Source organism: Muntiacus reevesi, chromosome X (assembly GCF_963930625.1).
Source record: "Muntiacus reevesi chromosome X, mMunRee1.1, whole genome shotgun sequence".
Lineage (NCBI taxonomy): Eukaryota > Metazoa > Chordata > Mammalia > Artiodactyla > Cervidae > Muntiacus > Muntiacus reevesi.
In genome coordinates, this window is record NC_089271.1 from 35,178,032 (window position 1) to 35,194,500 (window position 16,469).

Genomic DNA, 16,469 nt, shown 5'->3' on the forward strand with positions numbered 1-16,469 from the left:
TCTTTGGATATATTCCCAGAAGTGAAATTGCTGGATCATATGGCACTTCTGTTTTTAGTCTTATAAGGATCCTCTGTACTACTTTGCCTAGTGGCTATACCAATTTATAATCCCATCAGCAGTGCAGAAGTGTTCCCTTTTCTCCACATCCACAAAAGCATTTGTTATCTCTTGTCTCTTTGATTATGGTCATTCTAACAGGTGTGATATCTCATTGTGGTTTTAATTTGCATTTCCCTATTGACTAGTATTAAATTTAATAGTGAGTATTCTCTGAATGCTATCAAGTGTGTATATACAAAGGCACACATATGTATGGATTTATCAATTATATACAATGTGTATATATATATATATATATATATGCCTATATATGTCTTTATCGATATGTTAAACTTGAAATTTTATACAAAAAATAAATACTTTTGGTCATGGGATTATAAATAATTTTTATTTTCTAAAGTGTTTCAGTAATTTCTTAAATTGCTATAGTGAATGTTGTTCATTTCATAATTAGAAAAGTTTTAATATGTTTAAAGCCTGTAAACATTGTTTAATAATTACTATTTTTGTTGTTCAGTTCATTAATAAATTATCCCTAATCTCACTGTCACTAACAAATTCATATTCATTGTATGTTTTGAGCTCTGTAGAAGTTAAATTAGCTTCATCACAATACTATCTTATATGATAGTCAAAGTAATTACAAATAGTAGGTGTTCTCATCCCCATGATAGTTAATTTTATGTGTCAACTTGGCTGGGTCATGGTGCCCAGATATTAGGTTAAACAGTGTTCTGCATGTTTCTATAAAGGTGATTTTGGATGAGAATTGTATTTACATCTTTATACTTTCAAAAAAGATTTCCCTCCATAATGTGGGTGGGCCTTACCTAACCAGTTGAAGGTCTTCATAACACAAAGACTGACTTCCACAGAGTAAAAAAGGAATTCTACCCTTTGGACTTGAACTCCAACTCTTCCCTGGGTCAACAGTCTGCTGGCCTAACCTGCAGATTTTGGATTTACTGAGCCAATTATTTGAGCCATGCAATACAGTTCAATACATTCAATATAATACAGTGCAATGCATTGCAATGCAATGCAAAATGAAACAGTTTTTCATAAGAAAGAGACTGAGAACTGTACAAATCTTGGCCCCTTATTTCATAGATGAGGAAATTGAGACCCAAAGAGACTTAGTGATTTACCTAAGTTAATCAAACATTGCAGTTCTTGGAATATTTGCAACTTGACAATACAGATGTGATATGCAAACAGTTAACTGAAACTGGAGGTTCTTTTAAACTGTAATCTAGCTCAGCATTGAAGCATAAAGAATATCAAAGTGAGAAGCTGAACAGTTGAGAACGAATAGAAAGAGCCTGGGTTTGATGCCAGTACAAACCCTGCTACACAGGGCTCATGTGGCAGACCGGGGTTTTGGTTTCAGGATTTGGAGGTGTGACTTTGGACATCACTGGCAGCAGAAAGACCTGTATTAATATATATAGGGAACCCAGATGTAACCATTACTCTCTCATCAGTTAATCCTGTTAAAAAACAAAATTCAGCTGAGTAAATTTGAGGATATGATTGATTTTATTCATTTATTAATTAATCAGATGGCATCCCATGTAGCAAATAGAAAGCTGCTCTCAAGTTTTATAGAAGTGTGGAGGGGGAGGGCATGGACAGGGGAGTGAATTAGCAGAAGAAAAGAAAGGATTGTTTCGGGCAAGATTGCCTTGCTAGTGGGCTTCCGTGGTGGGTCCGATGGTTAAGAGTCCACCTGCAGTGTGGGAGACCTGGGTTTGATCCCTGGGTTGGGAAGATCCCCTGGAGAAGGGCATGGCAACCCACTCCAGTATTCTTGCCTGGAGAATCCCATGGACAGAGGAGCCTGGCTGGCTCACTAGCGCTGACCAGAAAATTGTGAAAAGTCCGTTCCTGGGAGAGGTTGAAACTGCAATTAAGTCTTAGTTTACTCTCCCCGAGGCAAGTGGCTCCACCTTGGGCCTGTTATTTCTTTCTTCTAGTTCTTCTTTTTCCTTTTCCCCTCCCCCCTTCACTTCCCCTCACCTTTCGTTTCCCCCTTCTCTTCCTCCTCCTCTCTTTTGTTATTTTTTTTTTAAACCATCCATACCCCATTTCAGCTTTCTTTGAGCTAAATTGCTAGGATCCTGTTTAACACTCCTAAGAAACCAGACGTTTCATGAAGTCTTCCTCATTTTTTCCCCTTAGGCTAGATTTTTATGGTACTAGAAATGTACCTTTGTATATTATAATACCATATTTAGATATGTCTATGTATATTATGTGAATGCTTTGGGAATTAGGGGTTAAAGGGTTAGTTATTTCTTTTGGAATATTAATCCTTAAAAGTAAAACATTCTTATTTTTGTGAAGAACTCAGTGAGTTTACCGGAGCACACATGAGGCAGGAAGCTTTCATAGCCCATTCTCATGGCCATGCAGCCTGGGGCTTCTCTTACTGCTCACAAACTGTGTTGAAATCGACTTTTCACCTTCCCCTCAGCTCTTGACAAGTGAGTCCATCAGAAAGAATTTGAAAATGGTATCTATTTATGTTTCTCAAAAAATATGTAAAATATGGTGTTCTAAAATGCACATATTAAAATGTGCCATGTTTTTTTCTTTTTTTCAGATAATGCTATTAACAATTTGCGAGTCTGGTATCATCTTGAGATCCATAGTGCTCCTGGACCACCCTTAAAGATTATTGACATGCAATGTGTTGCTATGGTAAGAGCCCATTAACTGCTCATAGATTCTTCCTTTTTGTAAACAGTTGGAGCTTTTGTTGTACACCTAAATTGCTATTCCTAAAATAATAGTCATATTAAGTGAGCATATTGGGATAAATTATTCAAATAATATCAATTTTATTTTAAATCCATTAAGATGCAAATTACATGCTTATAGAAAAGATTTCTTTAAATCAAGTATTTAAGCTTTTGATAAATAATGGTTATTTTAAATATGCAGGTGAATTTCTTTATAAAATTGTCACACGAGTGTATGCTCCTCGGTTCTTTGTCTCGTCACACCAAAAATTTGGAGTGACGGACATTAAAGCCCCTTGGCGGGTCACAGCTCTCGGAGGACAGACCGTGTTATAGCTCTCAGGTCTCGAACGGACCGTGTTATAGCTCTTAAATAAATCAGTGTCACAGCTCAGTGTTACAGCTCTATTTATTTAGATAATAGCAGGAAAATCCATCTTCCAGGTGTGAGGGCGCGTCGATCCAAAGACGCGAAGAGAAGATCACCCCATCATGCAGGGGAGAGAGAGAGAGAGGAGAGAAGAGGGCTTTGGCTCCTCTTTTTCTATGTTTCTCCGTCCCTGGGCCTGCCTTATGTAAATTGGGCCGGCCAGGAGTGTTGTTTGTTTTGCGTGAGGTTCTCACTCCGGTCCTCGGACCTTCCTTTGTTCTATTTTCGCGGGCTTTCCCTTCCAGGTCTTTTAGCCACCGCCATTTTGAACTCTTTTTCCCTATTCTAACTACCTAACAAAATGATTATTTAGGGTCTTCAACTTTTGCTCCAACATAGAAAATAAGAAAATACCTAAAATACTTGGTCTATAAATCAGTTATTTGTTCACCTGATCTCTGGGTAAATCTCCATGGAGACCTAGAAAACAGATAGTTAGACTATTGAAACGCACTCAAGTATCACTTGCAAAAGCTTTGGGGAAAAGTATTTGATGCGCTAGAGTGTTCTCTTTGCCCCAAAGGTAGATGTGCTGTTCTAATTAAATGTTCAATTTCAGCTGAAGTTGGTGAAGGAAGGGGAGTCATTTTCAAGTAACTCTACCCAAATAGGCTATCAATGACAGTGATGTGGCCAAATTACTAAGTTTTCTTTCCTTTCTAGTAATAGTAATTTGTTGTTGTTATTTAGTCACTAAGTTGTGTCCAACCCTATTGTGACCCCGTGGACTGTAGCCTGCCAGGCTCCTCTGTCCGTGGGATTTACCAAGCAAGAATACTGCAGTGGGTTGCCATTTCCTTCACCAGGGGGTCTTCCCTACCCAGGGACTGAACCCACATCTCCTGCACTTACAGGCACATTCTTTACCTCTGAGCCACCACGAAAGCCCCTGAGGTAAAAACTTGCTAGCTATATAACTTTTGAACATGAAGATTTAGTCAGCAGAGACCATATGAGTTCTTTTAAATAATCCCATCAAACAAACCTTTGTGAACTTCTTGAAGAACATGCCTGCTGAATACTTTCAAAGTACACTAAAATGACTGTCAATGCCTATAGAGTTTCCTAACATTTTTTACTGCATTTGCTGTTTTTGCTAAACTTTTGAGAAATACTTTACTTAGATCAGCTAGAGATGCCCTCATATACATACATTTAGTGAGTATTTAATAAATGGCATAGCAAAATCTTTTTTTTTTCACACTTACCATATGCAGCTTTAATCAACCAAAAGAAAAAGCCCCAACTGTACAAGTGAAAAAAAAATCCAAAATGTTGACACAGGCTTAACTAATACCAGCTACTTTTATGTACAGCTGTATAATTTCAAAAAAAGCTATCCCTATATGTATGTACAAAAGTTGTTTATACACAGGTCTGTACATAAGGGTCTATACATTTATTCCTCAGAACCCTTAAGGTGCCACCTCTTGGTGAAGGCATCAACACTTCATTCACATATCTTACAAAAAAAGACTTTCTTACAGCATGGAAAAGTAGCTCATCAGTTGTGGCAATGAAGCTCTCAAGACACTCAGCTGCCTCTGATTTTCCATCTGCATTTCATTTTTTTGTTACATTCAACCCAATCTTAACACCTTCCCTGCTGCTGCTGCTAAGTCGCTTCAGTCATGTCCGACTCTGTGCGACCCCATAGATGGCAGCCCACCAGCCTCCGCCGTCCCTAGGATTCTCCAGGCAAGAACACTGGAGTGGGTTGCCATTAACTTCTCTGTAACACCTTCCCTAGAGATGAGTGAATGGTTAGAATTTCTTTCAATAGGGTTTTTGTAAGAAATATTTACAGCCTTCAGGTGCATAAATTTGGTTACTTCTTATAGGAAGTTCCAAAAATCAGGTTATATTTTCAGTCAACAATAATTGGTTGTTAGTAGTCCATTCTCTTTTGTATAAAGTAAATAAATAGGATTTGTTTCTCTTTAAATCTTTTTTTCTTCCAGTTTTACTCAGATGTAATTGACACATAGCACTGATACATTTAAGGTGTAGTATTAATGCATATTGGTTTGACTTACATGCATCAGGAAAATTTAGTGAACATCCATCATCTTATATAGCTATAAAAAAAAAAGAAAACGTCTGTTCTGTACTTCTGCGTCTCTTCTTCTGCCCTGCATATAGGGCCATTGTTACCATCTTTCTAAATTCCGTATATATGTGTTAGTATACTGTAATGTTCTTTATCTTTCTGGCTCACCTCACTCTGTATAATGGGCTCCAGTTTCATCCATCTCATTAGAACTGATTCAAATGAATTCTTTTTAACGGCTGAGTAATATTCCATGGTGTATATGTACCACAGCTTCCTTATCCATTCATCTGCGGATGGGCATCTAGGTTGCTTCCATGTCCTGGCTATTATAAACAGTGCTGCGATGAACATTGGGGTGCACGTGTCTCTTTCAGATCTGGTTTCCTCAGTGTGTATGCCCAGAAGTGGTATTGCTGGATCATATGGTAGTTCTATTTCCAGTTTTTTAAGAAATCTCCACACTGTTCTCCATAGCGGCTGTACTAGTTTGCATTCCCACCAACAGTGTAAGAGGGTTCCCTTTTCTCCACACCCTCTCCAGCATTTATTGCTTGTAGACTTTTGGATAGCAGCCATCCTGACTGGCGTGTAATGGTACCTCATTGTGGTTTTGATTTGCATTTCTCTGATAATGAGTGATGTTGAGCATCTTTTCATGTGTTTGTTAGCCATCTGTATGTCTTCTTTGGAGAAATGTCTGTTTAGTTCTTTGGCCCATTTTTTGATTGGGTCATTTATTTTTCTGGAATTGAGCTTCAGGAGTTGCTTGTATATTTTTGAGATTAATCCTTTGTCTGTTTCCTCATTTGCTATTATTTTCTCCCAATCTGAGGGCTGTCTTTTCACCTTACTTCTAGTTTCCTTTGTTGTGCGGAAGCTTTTTAGTTTCATTAGGTCCCATTTGTTTATTTTTGCTTTTATTTCCAATATTCTTGGAGGTGGGTCATAGAAGATCTTGCTGTGATTTATGTCAGAGAGTGTTTTGCCTATGTTCTCCTCTAGGAGTTTTATAGTTTCTGGTCTTACATTTAGATCTTTAATCCATTTTGAGTTTATTTTTGTGTATGGTGTTAGAAAGTGTTCTAGTTTCATTCTTTTACAAGTGGTTGACCAGTTTTCCCAGCACCACTTGTTAAAGAGATTGTCTTTTTTCCATTGTATATCCTTGCCTCCTTTGTCAAAGATAAGGTGTCCATAGGTTCGTGGATTTATCTCTGGGCTTTCTATTCTGTTCCATTGATCTATATTTCTGTCTTTGTGCCAGTACCATACTGTCTTGATGACTGTGGCTTTGTAGTAGAGTCTGAAGTCAGGCAGGTTGATTCCTCCAGTTCCATTCTTCTTTCTCAAGATTACTTTGGCTATTCGAGGTTTTTTGTATTTCCATACAAATTGTGAAATTATTTGTTCTAGTTCTGTGAAAAATACCGTTGGTAGCTTGATAGGGATTGCATTGAATCTATAGATTGCTTTGGGTAGAATAGCCATTTTGACAATATTGATTCTTCCAATCCATGAACACGGTATGTTTCTCCATCTGTTTGTGTCCTCTTTGATTTCTTTCATCAATGTTTTATAGTTTTCTGTGTATAGGTCTTTTGTTTCTTTAGGTAGATGTACTCCTAAGTATTTTATTCTTTTTGTTGCAATGGTGAATGGTATTGTTTCCTTAATTTCTCTTTCTGTTTTTTCATTGTTAGTATATAGGAATGCAAGGGATTTCTGTGTGTTAATTTTATATCCTGCAACTTTACTATATTCGTTGATTAGCTCTAGTAATTTTCTGGAAGAGTCTTTAGGGTTTGCTATGTAGAGGATCATGTCATCTGCAAACAGCGAGAGTTTCACTTCTTCTTTTCCTATCTGGATTCCTTTTACTTCTTTTTCTGCTCTGATTGCTGTGGCCAAAACTTCCAACACTATGTTGAATAGTAGTGGTGAGAGTGGGCATCCTTGTCTTGTTCCTGATTTCAGAGGAAATGCTTTCAATTTTTCACCATTGAGGGTGATGCTTGCTGTGGGTTTGTCATATATAGCTTTTATTATGTTGAGGTATGTTCCTTCTATTTCTGCTTTCTGGAGAGTTTTAATCATAAATGAGTGTTGAATTTTGTCAAAGGCTTTCTCTGCATCTATTGAGATAATCATATGGTTTTTATCTTCCAATTTGTTAATGTGGTGTATTACGTTGATTGATTTGCGGATATTAAAGAGTCCTTGCATTCCTGGGATAAAGCCCACTTGGTCATGGTGTATGATTTTTTTAATATGTTGTTGGATTCTGTTTGCTAGAATTTTGTTAAGGATTTTTGCATCTATGTTCATCAGTGATATTGGCCTGTAGTTTTCTTTTTTTGTGGCATCTTTGTCTGGTTTTGGAATTAGGGTGATGTTGGCCTCATAGAATGAGTTTGGAAGTTTACCTTCTTCTGCAATTTTCTGGAAGAGTTTGAGTAAGATAGGTGTTAGCTCTTCTCTAAATTTTTGGTAGAATTCAGCTGTGAAGCCATCTGGTCCTGGGCTTTTGTTTCCTGGAAGATTTTTGATTACAGTTTCGATTTCCTTGCTTGTGATGGTTCTGTTAAGATCTTCTATTTCTTCCTGGTTCAGTTTTGGAAAGTTATACTTTTCTAAGAATTTGTCCATTTCATCCAAGTTGTCCATTTTATTGGCATAGAGCTGCTGGTAGTAGTCTCTTATGATCCTTTGGATTTCAGTGTTGTCTGTTGTGATCTCACCCTTTTCATTTCTTATTTTGTTAATTTGGTTCTTCTCTCTTTGTTTCTTAATGAGTCTTGCTAATGGTTTGTCAATTTTGTTTATTTTTTCAAAAAACCAGCTTTTAGCTTTGTTGATTTTTGCTATGGTCTCTTTAGTTTCTTTTGCATTTATTTCTGCCCTAATTTTTAAGATTTCTTTCCTTCTGCTAACCCTGGGGTTCTTCATTTCTTCCTTCTCTAATTGCTTTAGGTGTAGAGTTAGGTTATTTATTTGGCTTTTTTCTTGTTTCTTGATGTAAGCCTCTAATGCTATGAACCTTCCCCTTAGCACTGCTTTTACAGTGTCCCATAGGTTTTGGGTTGTTGTGCTTTCATTTTCATTCGTTTCTATACATATTTTGATTTCTTTTTTGATTTCTTCTATGATTTGTTGGTTATTCAGAAGCGTGTTATTTATTTAGCCTCCATATGTTTGAATTTTTAACAATTTTTTTCCTGTAATTGAGATCTAATCTTACTTCACTGTGGTCAGAAAAGATGACTGGAATGATTTCAATTTTTTTGAATTTTCCAAGACCAGATTTATGGCCCAGGATGTGATCTATTCTGGAGAAGGTTCCGTGTGCGCTTGAGAAAAAGGTGAAGTTGATTGTTTTGGGGTGAAATGTCCTATAGATATCAACTAGGTCTAGCTGGTCCATTGTATCATTTCAGGTTTGTGTTTCCTTGTTTATTTTCTGTTTAGTTGATCTATCCATAGTTGTGAGTGGGGTATTAAAGTCTCCCACTATTATTGTGTTACTATTAATTTCCTCTTTCATACTTGTTAGCGTTTGCCGTACATATTGCGGTGCTCCTATGTTGGGTGCATATATATTTATAATTGTTATATCTTCTTCTTGGATTGATCCTTTGATCATTATGTAGTGTCCTTCTTTGTCTCTTTTCACATCCTTTATTTGAAAGTCTATTTTATCTGATATGAGTATTGCGACTCCTGCTTTCTTTTGGTCTCCGTTTGCGTGAAATATTTTTTTCCAGCCCTTCACTTTTAGTCTGTATGTGTCTCTGGTTTTGAGGTGGGTCTCTTGTAGACAGCATATATAGGGGTCTTGTTTTTGTATCCATTCAGCCAATCTTTGTCTTTTGGTTGGGGCATTCAACCCATTTACATTTAAGGTAATTATTGATAGGTGTGGACCCGTTGCCATTTACTTTGTTGTTTTGGGTTCACGTTTATTCAACCTTTCTGCATTTCCTGTCTAGAGAAGATCCTTTAGCATTTGTTGAAGAGCTGGTTTGGTGGTGAAGGGGAGGGTGGGATGTTTCGAAAGAACAGCATGTATATTATCTGTGGTGAAACAGACCACCAGCCCAGGTGGGAGGCATGAGTCAAGTGCTCGGGCCTGTTGGGCTGGGAAGATCCAGAGGAATCGGGTGGAGAACGAGGTGGGATGGGAGACCGGGATGGGGAATTCGTGTAACTCTATGGCTGATTCACATCAATGTATGACAAAACCCACTGAAAAATAAAAAAAATAAAAATTAAAAAAAAAAAAAAAGAAAACTTTTTTTCCCTTGTGCTGAGAACTCTTAGGATGTACTCTCTTTAATGGTTTGTATATATAACATACAGTAGTGTTAATTATCTTTGTCAGATAGTACATTACAACCCTAATGCTTATTTGTCTTATAACTGAAGTTTGAACCTTTTGATCACCTCCATCCAGTTTCCCTTCCCACTACTTTCTGTCTCTGGTAAACACAAATCTGATCTCTTTTTCTGTGATCCTAGGAAAAGTGATGAACAATACAAACAAAGTCCCTGTTTACATGGCACTAACATTTTAGTGGAGTTAGATAGGAAACAAAACAGAATCGAAATGGGATAATCTATGTGAAGTTTTTCTGTTGTCTTAGATTTTCAAGTGAAATACAAACCTGAAAACTATAGATACTTTTCCATGCTGTAAAAGATTTTGCTATGCCATTTATTAAAGACTCACTAAATGTATGTATATGAGGTCATCTCTAGGTGATATAACAAATTCCATAATTTCAGTGGTTTAACACGATCAAAGTTTTTAGTAATTTAACAGTCTGGTGCCTTTGCTCTGGGTCAGTGTCTAGCATCCTCCATGTTGAGATCCCAAGAGTCAGAGTCAGGTTCCCCCCGTATGGCAAGTCTATCATCCTTTAGAGACTCAAAGATTTCTGTATATAGGTGGAGAAAGAGAAAAGAGAGGAGGGAATTTCCACTAGTGACATCGAAGTCACATGCGTCACTTCCACTCACATAACATTGGAGTGAACTAGTCATACAGCTATGCCTGGGTACAAGAGGATCTAGGAAATGCAACCTCTGGTTGGACAGGCACTCCCAATGATATCTTTATACTATGAAGCACAGCACTTTATACTTTACACTTTATACTCTCCAGCACAGAATTTTGCTGGAGAAATTATATTTCTGCCTTGTCTAAGTAGATGAGAAATATTTAGCCTATAGCCCACATTCTAGACCTTGTATGCCATGGCCAGAACACAAAGGGAGTGGGAGTATTTTCTTTAAGGAGTGGAAACTGACAGTTTAATGGCCATTGGATTTTGGTGAGTTCCTGTCCACAGATTGGACCATATATAAAGGGAAAATGGCTAGAGTGAAAGCAGCTACATTTCCACTGATACATGGTTAAGACCTTGTGGGTCTAAATGGATTTTCCTCTGTGGAAGGAGACTGGGCTTGGGCTGTTTTAAAAGATTCAAGGTATTTTCTGCTTGAGTGAGAAGAACCCAGAAGAGCCTACATGGTGGTAATGTTAGAAAGAGTGAAAGAAAGGGACCTAGAAGTCAACTGGAGAAGTGCAACCAGCATCAGTTAATTTGTTCTTTTACCTCTCATTCCCATCTATATGCTGTGACCTGATGGAGTCATATTAGCGCAGTGATTACAGGAGGAGAGGAAGTCAGAGCAGGCAATTGAAAAAACACATCATGTGTACCTTTTTCTTCACAAGCAGTCTGAAAAATCACCAGAAAGCCCCAGGAGTAGGGACGAGGTGCCAGGTAGAGAAATCAGGAAAAATATTCATTGGATATGGAATGTAAGTGTTGATTGATTTTGTACTTCTTTACATATCTAACAATGAAACTCTCCAGCATTGGGGGCCATCCTAAGATAACAACAAGGATCGGGAAAGGGAACTCCCGCCTGATTTGGAGAGCAGTAACAGGAGAGAGAAACTGTTTTCCAATTATACTCCACTAAGTTTAGCTCATCAGGTGAACCCATTACCATGACAATAAATGAACAAGATGAATTTAGATGGACAAGATGAATTTAGACAGTGATAATTCTCCAAACAAAAATAGCCCAGGGTTTCATTGAGGATGGCACGAAGACTGAAGCAGTGCAACCAGGTAGAGAGATTAACAAATATATAAGCCCTCGGGACAGAATGAGCTTGGTGGAAAGGGGTCTACCAAGGAGGAGCTGAGGCACTCTAGGAACAGGAAAGAGGCTTATAAGGCTGGAGCTTGGACAGAAATGGTGAAGGGATGATTTGTGATTAGAAGCATCTTAAGAAATGTCATTGGGAAATTTGTTGTTGTTCAGTCACTAAGTCGGGTCCGACTCTTTGCGACCCAACTGCAGCACAGCAGGCTTCACTGTCCTTCACCATCTCCCAGAGTCTGCTCAAACCCATGTCCACTAAGTCAGTGATTCCATCCAACCATCTCATCTCCTGTCACTGCTTTCTCCTCCTGCCCTCAATCTTTCCCAGCATCAGGGTCTTTTCCAGTGAGTTGACTCTTCACACCAGGTGGCCAAAGTATTAGAGCTTCATCTTCAGCATCAGTCTTTCCAATGAATATTCAGGTTTATTTTCCTTTAGGATTAACTGGTTTGATCTCCTTGCTGTTCAGGGGGCTTTCAAGACTCTTCTCCAGCACCACAATTTGAAAGCTTCAAGGCTTTAGTGATCAACCTTCTTTATGGTTCAACTCTCCCATCTGTACATGACTACTGGAAAAACCATAGCTTTGACTAGACAGACTTTTGTCAGCAAAGTGATGTCTCTGCTTTTGAATATGCTGTCTAGGTTTATCATAGCTTTTCTTCTAAGGAGCAAGCGCCTTTGAATTTCATGGCTGCAGTCACCATCCACAGTGATTTTGAAGCCCAAGAAAGTAAAATTTGCCACTGTTTCCACTTTTTTCTCATCTATTTGCCATGAAGTGATGGGCCCACATGCCATGATCTTAGTTTTTTGAATGTTGAATTTTAAACCAGCCTTTTCACTCTCCTCTTTCACCTTCCAGATTAATGTTGACAGTATTTTGGCAGATGGATATTTAATAGAAATTATTTATATGATACCATGTATGAAATGTATCATTTGTGCCTCTTTATCTGTTTAAACTTTGAAGAAAATAATATTCAAATCGTAATGAAAATTAGGAAAATTTTTTTTATAGTATTGTTGAATTTGACATATTTTACCTTTACCGTACTTGCAGTAGAGAACAATTACTTGGAAACTTCTGTCGTCTTTTTTTTTTTTTCTTACTATAATGACCTATCTTTTTCTATTGAGTTTGTTGCTGTTTTCAAAACAACAAAGAGTTTGGTTGTGGGGTTCTCCAGAGATTGCAGCGCTACTCAGTGCTGGTGGCTCTAAGCAATTGGTGACTGCTTTCTGCAAGACTCCTCTGTGAAGGATTTTGAGGGGTATCCAGACCTACTGGATAAGAGTGAAATGGTCAAGTGGTGATACTTGCCATGAATGTGTCAAGGAAGAACTGTGACAGACGTGCCACTTAACTGCCATCCATAGCTCAGTTGGTAAAGAATCTGCCTGCAATGCAGGAGACCCCAGTTCAATTCCTGGGTCGGGAAGATCCCCTGGAGAATGGATAGGCTACCCATTCTAATATTCTTGGGCTTCCATTGTGGCTCAGCTGGTAAAGAATCTACCTATAATGCTGGAGACCCGGGTTCGATCCCTGAGTTGGGAAGATCCCCTGGAGAAGTGAAAGGCTACCCATTCCATTATTCTGACCTGCAGAATTCCATGGACTGATAGTCCATAGGATCGCAAAAAGTTGGACACAACAAAGTGACTTTCATTTCACATTTCCTAAGAAGTTTGGCCAACTGTGTAGAATGTCATAACAGATTTCTAACACAAAGTTTCTGTTATATGGCTTGCAATTCAGAGAGACAACAGTAGATTTAAACTGATTTTGCTTTATTTTGTGTTCATAGTTTACATCTGATAAGACATAAAGCAATCACACATCCCAGTACTATATTTTCCTCTTTAGACTGGAGTTTTTCAATGTACAGGTCTCAAAATGTGACTCGGTTAAAATGAGCATTATTAATTTTTTTTAAAAAAAGAAATGACTAGGATAGGATAAGATAAAGTAGGATAGGAAAGAATATATCATAGAAGTCACAAGTAGTAAGAGTAGGGACTGTTTTGTGAAACTTTTTTTTCCCAATGGCATGTGTATACGAGCCAATAGTAATATGAAATGGAGTTCGATCTTAGCATTTTTACTTCTTTGAAGAAGCTGTATCATTGTCTTACAATGACACTTTCTCTGAAAAAGATCTGAGTTAATAGGCCAGGACAAATATCTAGTCCAAAATGCCTTATTTCAATTTTCTGTCTAAAGACCTTAGCAGAGTGTCTAGGCTGTTATATGGTGGTTAGGATTTGTTATCATGACATATTACTTTGGGTTAGTTGTTGATTTGCTTGACCCTCAGAATTTTCTAGGAGGCTGTGTTTTGTAACAGTCTTACAAGTATGTCAGGTTGCCTAGGAAATAGTAAAATTTGTGACATAATGCCATTGTTGAGTTTTTTGCATATTATACTTTATTTCTTCCTTGTTTATAGTTATGAGTATGGATATTTTACTGTAGGAGTTTAATGGCCATTTATTTTAGGAATCCATGATTCTAATATCTCCAGTAACTGTTGTAGATGACCGTTTTCCCTTGCATTTATGATTAAGTCTGATTTCTAGTAAATGATATCTACTCTCATCGAGTAATTATAAACATATATATATATCCTTGATTTCCATCTTTCCTCGACAGATCATGTTTACCACACTAAATGCTACTTCTATTCCCTAAAATATAATATTTATCCACTCATTTATTTATACAGAAATAATCAAGCAAATGCTGTTCCATGGACAAAGCAGTAATGTCTATCTTGAAGATATGTTGTGTGAATAACTCTCTCCCCATCACCACCTGTCCCCACCAGGTTCTATAATGTGACTTGATAAATTTCAAAATAGTTCCATGTCCCAAAGAACACCCATTATTGAGCTTTAAATTATGACTAAAATGTCCAACATTCTCCATTTAATTAGGTTAAATCATTATAGACAATTGGCTTTTTGTTAACATTGAGATATGCCCTGCGTGTTTAATCACCTTTGACACATTTACTTCAATTAATGGCTTTTACTGTAGTGGAGATCACAGCTGTAATGGGATAAGATAAAAGTCCTTACAGAGAGAGCAGACTTGTGGTTGCCAAGTCAGGGGGAGGGGAGACTTGGCAACTATTATATTATATATAGGATGGATAAACAACGAAGTCCTACTGTATAGCACAGGGAACTATATTCAATATCTTGTGTTAAACTATATGGAAAAGAATATGAAGAAGAATATATGTATAACTGACTCACTTTGCCATATAGCAAAAATTAACACAGCATTGTAAATCAACTACGCTTAAATAAAATTTTTAGACAAAGATACGTCATTAGCCAAAATGGATCAGAATGAGAATCAGGAAATGTCTTTGAGAGTAAAGTGTGCCTTCCAGGCATACTTGGGAGCCAGAACCAGAAAAACTAGACAGAAGGAAGGGATCTAAATGGGAAGGTAGTCATGTCATCAGCATAATTTGACTTTTTTTAGCCCCATCCCAGATCTACTGAATTAGGATCTTTGAGGAAGGGGGCCAGTAATCCATATTTCAGCAACTTCTACAGATGATTCTTATGCATGCTAAAGCCTGGTACCACAGCTGGAGGAAACATTGACATACAGACCTCATAGTAATAATTGTACCGATGAAAAATATATTTTAAACGTATATAATTTCGAAGTTTCCTAAGTATTTAGCTAGGTGGATCTCTTTGACTATTTATTTTTGAAAACAATAATTTTACAATTTACCAAGGCTAGGCAAAGAAAATACATAAGAGATTAAAAGAGAGTGAGGTACATTCATTAGTGGACTAAGGAGAAAAAAATAAAACAATGGTCTAATGTAGAAAAATTTCTTGGTTTTTCATAGGACAAAGACTCTGTGCTGAAGCTTAGAGCTAATTACATATTTCTTTTGTAATTCTAGGAGAGTGTTTGTATTGAAGTACCTCTCATTAATCCAAAAGAGAAAATTATTCACTTCGATGTGCTTTTCTCAAGTGCTGCCTTTAGTGGACTCGATGAACTTGAACTATTTCCACGAGGTTCTGTCAACTATATCGTACGGTATTCTCCAGCATGTGCAGGCTTTACAGAAGAAAGGTATGGTTTGAATGTGGCATTATACTTATTGTTTATCCCTTGAAATTAACCTTTCAAATTATTTCTTCGTGTAGTATAATCATTCAGATTACACTTGCTCATAGTTTTAATTTTGTTTAATATCATTCATTGGTAAAATATACTAATTTATAGTGACCATTGTTTTCTTTAGTGCAAGGATATTATTTATTGGCATATCAAGTTTAATAATGCCTAAATTGCCCCCTATATACACTCTTTCACCTCACTTTTTGTTAACCGTATTTTTCTGGGTGTAAAAACTGAGCCAAATGAACATGATTCCATAAGGACTAGGGGTTAAACTTTCAGTATTCTTAATAAAAATTCATTTATATCTTATATTCTCAATTAAATGCAAATCACAAACATACACACACATATTAACAGTGCCATGGCAAGTGTTCTTATGGCATAATTATGAGAAACTTTCTTTGCACTGTTTTCACACACACAAACATGTAGCCTCTATACTCATGATTAACTCAGCTTATGGTAAAATTTCTTTGTTTCAACAGTAACATCCAATTGTTACAGTTTTTTTTTTCCAATTGTTACAGTTTTAAAGATTGTACTTAACTTACTATTGTTGTGTACAATGCATTCCATTACTAGCTCTTTGCTAGTTTATATACTCTTTCAAAAGAGTTAGAATAATTCTTATTTTAATGAATGATGAAGAAATAAATATATTTGCAAAATTGTAAAGAATGAGCATTTTTATAATGTAAAGCATGTAAATTAAAGTTATAATGTATATGGAAGACACTATTTTGCTAGATTATCATTAGAAATGTAGGCCTGTCTCCCCTCCCCATTGTGACTGTAGAGACTTTATGAGCACAGCCTGAATCTTGGAGTTGGTCAGC

At 37.0% G+C, this 16,469-nt stretch overlaps 1 protein-coding gene across 1 annotated transcript in view; it reads left to right on the top strand.

Moving 5' to 3' along the window:
* Window positions 1-16,469, top strand: part of CFAP47 (cilia and flagella associated protein 47) — a 490,506-nt gene that overhangs the window by 359,612 nt on the left and 114,425 nt on the right. The window contains exons 51-52 of the mRNA XM_065916701.1: window positions 2,669-2,766; window positions 15,407-15,582. Of these exons, the coding sequence (XP_065772773.1) occupies window positions 2,669-2,766; window positions 15,407-15,582 (274 nt within the window). The remainder of the gene's footprint in view (window positions 1-2,668; window positions 2,767-15,406; window positions 15,583-16,469) is intronic.